General features: G+C 41.8%; 1 protein-coding gene across 3 annotated transcripts in view; it reads left to right on the forward strand.

The window, feature by feature from the left end:
- LOC138027826 (WD repeat-containing protein 81-like) overlaps positions 1 to 2,500 on the forward strand; it is a 27,324-nt gene that overhangs the window by 21,327 nt on the left and 3,497 nt on the right. For all 3 annotated transcript variants that reach the window (XM_068875441.1, XM_068875442.1, XM_068875444.1), the window contains 3 exons: positions 534 to 598; positions 1,000 to 1,139; positions 1,752 to 1,848. In XM_068875441.1, the coding sequence (XP_068731542.1) occupies positions 534 to 598; positions 1,000 to 1,139; positions 1,752 to 1,848 (302 nt within the window). The remainder of the gene's footprint in view (positions 1 to 533; positions 599 to 999; positions 1,140 to 1,751; positions 1,849 to 2,500) is intronic.

A 2,500-nucleotide genomic window follows, 5' to 3' on the forward strand; every position in this document is an offset into this window, starting at 1 on the left:
TATTTATGGGCTTGTTGCATATTTGATGGGTCGGCGCTAATCCCCTCCTTGACTCATAGAATAATTATTAAATGATAGCCAGCTTTCAATCTGAGCTTTTATACTATACCCAACAAATTTTATTGTCAAATCCACGTTTTTCATTTGCTTTAGGCCCGTTTTAAACGTCGCATTTTACATGTGCCGAATCTAATGCAAATGAGAAAAATCTATTGTTTTCGCTCGTTTGCATTAGATTCGGCACATGTAAAATGCGACGTTTAAAACGGGCCAAAGAGACAAGTCTTACGTAGTGCGAAAAAGTCCGTGAGCTTTGTTTGCCTTATTTCTCGCTTTTTAGCACAGTTTAAGTGCAAGAATCGCAAAAAGAAAAATAATCTTATATAAGACAAGTCACACTTTTATAGGCGAATCTTCATCTTTCTTTATTATTTCCGGGCCAGCTTTAGTGAAAGTGGATTGTTTTAACCTGGAGCGTTCACTGATACAAATTCCTCCCCTTCTTCCTTCTCATGTAATTTGTATTTCTGTAGGTTTTTGGATGTTCGCCAACAAGGCTTTGTTATGGAGTGGAAAGTTACTACAAGCAGTATAGCAGGTACGTTTTCATCACTCTGCACTGAAAATGTTATCAGCATCAGCAAAAGTCCATTATTATCGATACGCGCGGCCAAATGCCCTCTGTAAAACGCGCTTTTTTGTGGGCCAAACAGGAAATGCCCAGGCTGAAAGTGTATTTGCCGCCCTGATCTTGATTGGCTGCAGAAGACCTCTCGGTGCAGAGTAGAGAACCAACAAACTCAACCCACATATGACGCCAAGTCTGGGAATCGAACCCGGGCCACATTGGTTCGCGGTGACAAAAAGGATCTTTCTCAGATGGAGTTGTAAACGTCTATAAGATTCCCTCTTTATACTTCCGACCAGTTTAAAAATTTATACAAAGAGCGTCGACGTCATTTCTACTGTATTTAAAGTGCATTGCTCTAATATAAACAGGTACCGTGCGTGACATCTGTTGCAGCCCGGATGGACGCTGGATCGCGTTAGGGTTCTCTTCTGGCCTTGCTTCTGTGTTGGATGTCAGAGGTGGTTTACTTCGAAGTCATAGACGAGCTCACACGTCTGAAATTTGTCAGGTACAAGCGTTTCTCAATATCGTAGTCTACCGAAAGGCGCTGTTACGCTCGACATGTTGTGTCGCAATTTGTTAAAGCTATTGCTCGACGGAAGTTACACAGAGAAACGTTTTTACGAAACATTTCCATCAACCAATAGCAAAACACGTTACGACACAAGTTGCAGAACATATATGACCCGACGCAAGGAAAATTTCGTTGCAACGATGCGAGTTGCGTTTCGGAAAGAATATCTCGATTCTACTGTCAGCAACACTTTTTGCAACTTGTCTCCCCACTTTTTATTGGCTGTTTCTAGGTGTGCCACATTAGGCAATATTTCTTTCAATTTGTATCACCGTGACGTTTCGGGGCAAGTTGACAAGTTGCACAAATAATTTGCTCAGAGTAACAACGCCTCGAGAAAAGCTATGCTTGTGGTGTTGCTGTGGACGGTTTAAGTGACAAATTTCAGACCCGATTACCAACCGCTGTTTAGAAAAAGATCCCGCGCTCGCTCCTTCCTCGTTCGGGGACCAGACCCCAGTGAGCGATGGACCTCAATTCGGTTTTCTGAGCAAAGAGAACTCTATGTGGTACTAAACTCGGCATTTTAAATTCGTTTTCCAACAGATGAAGGCCTTTTCAAATACCTCATTTGTGACGTCATCCGTAGATTCCAGTTTGTCACTGTGGAAAGACGATGGAATGCGTATATGGAACATTAAAGGTAAAGAAAATTACTGCGTAACCTGTGCCTGGCAAGGTAACTTTAACAGCGATCTGGTTGCATTGGAGAGGTAGAAAAAGTGACTAAGTAATAGCCTATTTTGCTTAGAGCGAATTTCAATTGAGTGTCGTAAAACCAAAACCAAAGTAATTACTTTGGCCAATCAAAAAGGACGGAGACAATCCGGCAAACCAATCAAAACTCGAAGTAATTACTTGTAGCCGACACAAAGCGCGGGAAAATGTGCACGCGCGAGCCGCGATTGGTTTTGGTTTTACTTATGATTGGTTCAAAAAATGGCGCGAGAACTTTGAACCAATCACTGAGTGAAGTAATCATAAACCAAAGTAATTATCTAATTACTTTCGACACTCAATTGAAAACCGCTCTATGGTAAGTTCAAAGTCTAACCCTTGTCGTAGTTCCAGTCCTTTGCGAGGGCTAACGGCTACTTTGACACTTCAATTTTGTCCGTTTGCCGTCACAAAGGACTGGAACTATCCAGAAATCACCAGAAACTTACCATTAACAAAATAAACTGGGAGTCGAGTCATGATCTTATCAATCCTGACCGTAGAGTAGCTTATTGTAGCTAGTATCTCCGAGCATTTTCCCTCCCAACTTTTATATACTACAGAGGGCAGACCACAAC

Source organism: Montipora capricornis, chromosome 12 (genome assembly GCF_036669925.1).
Source record: "Montipora capricornis isolate CH-2021 chromosome 12, ASM3666992v2, whole genome shotgun sequence".
Lineage (NCBI taxonomy): Eukaryota > Metazoa > Cnidaria > Anthozoa > Scleractinia > Acroporidae > Montipora > Montipora capricornis.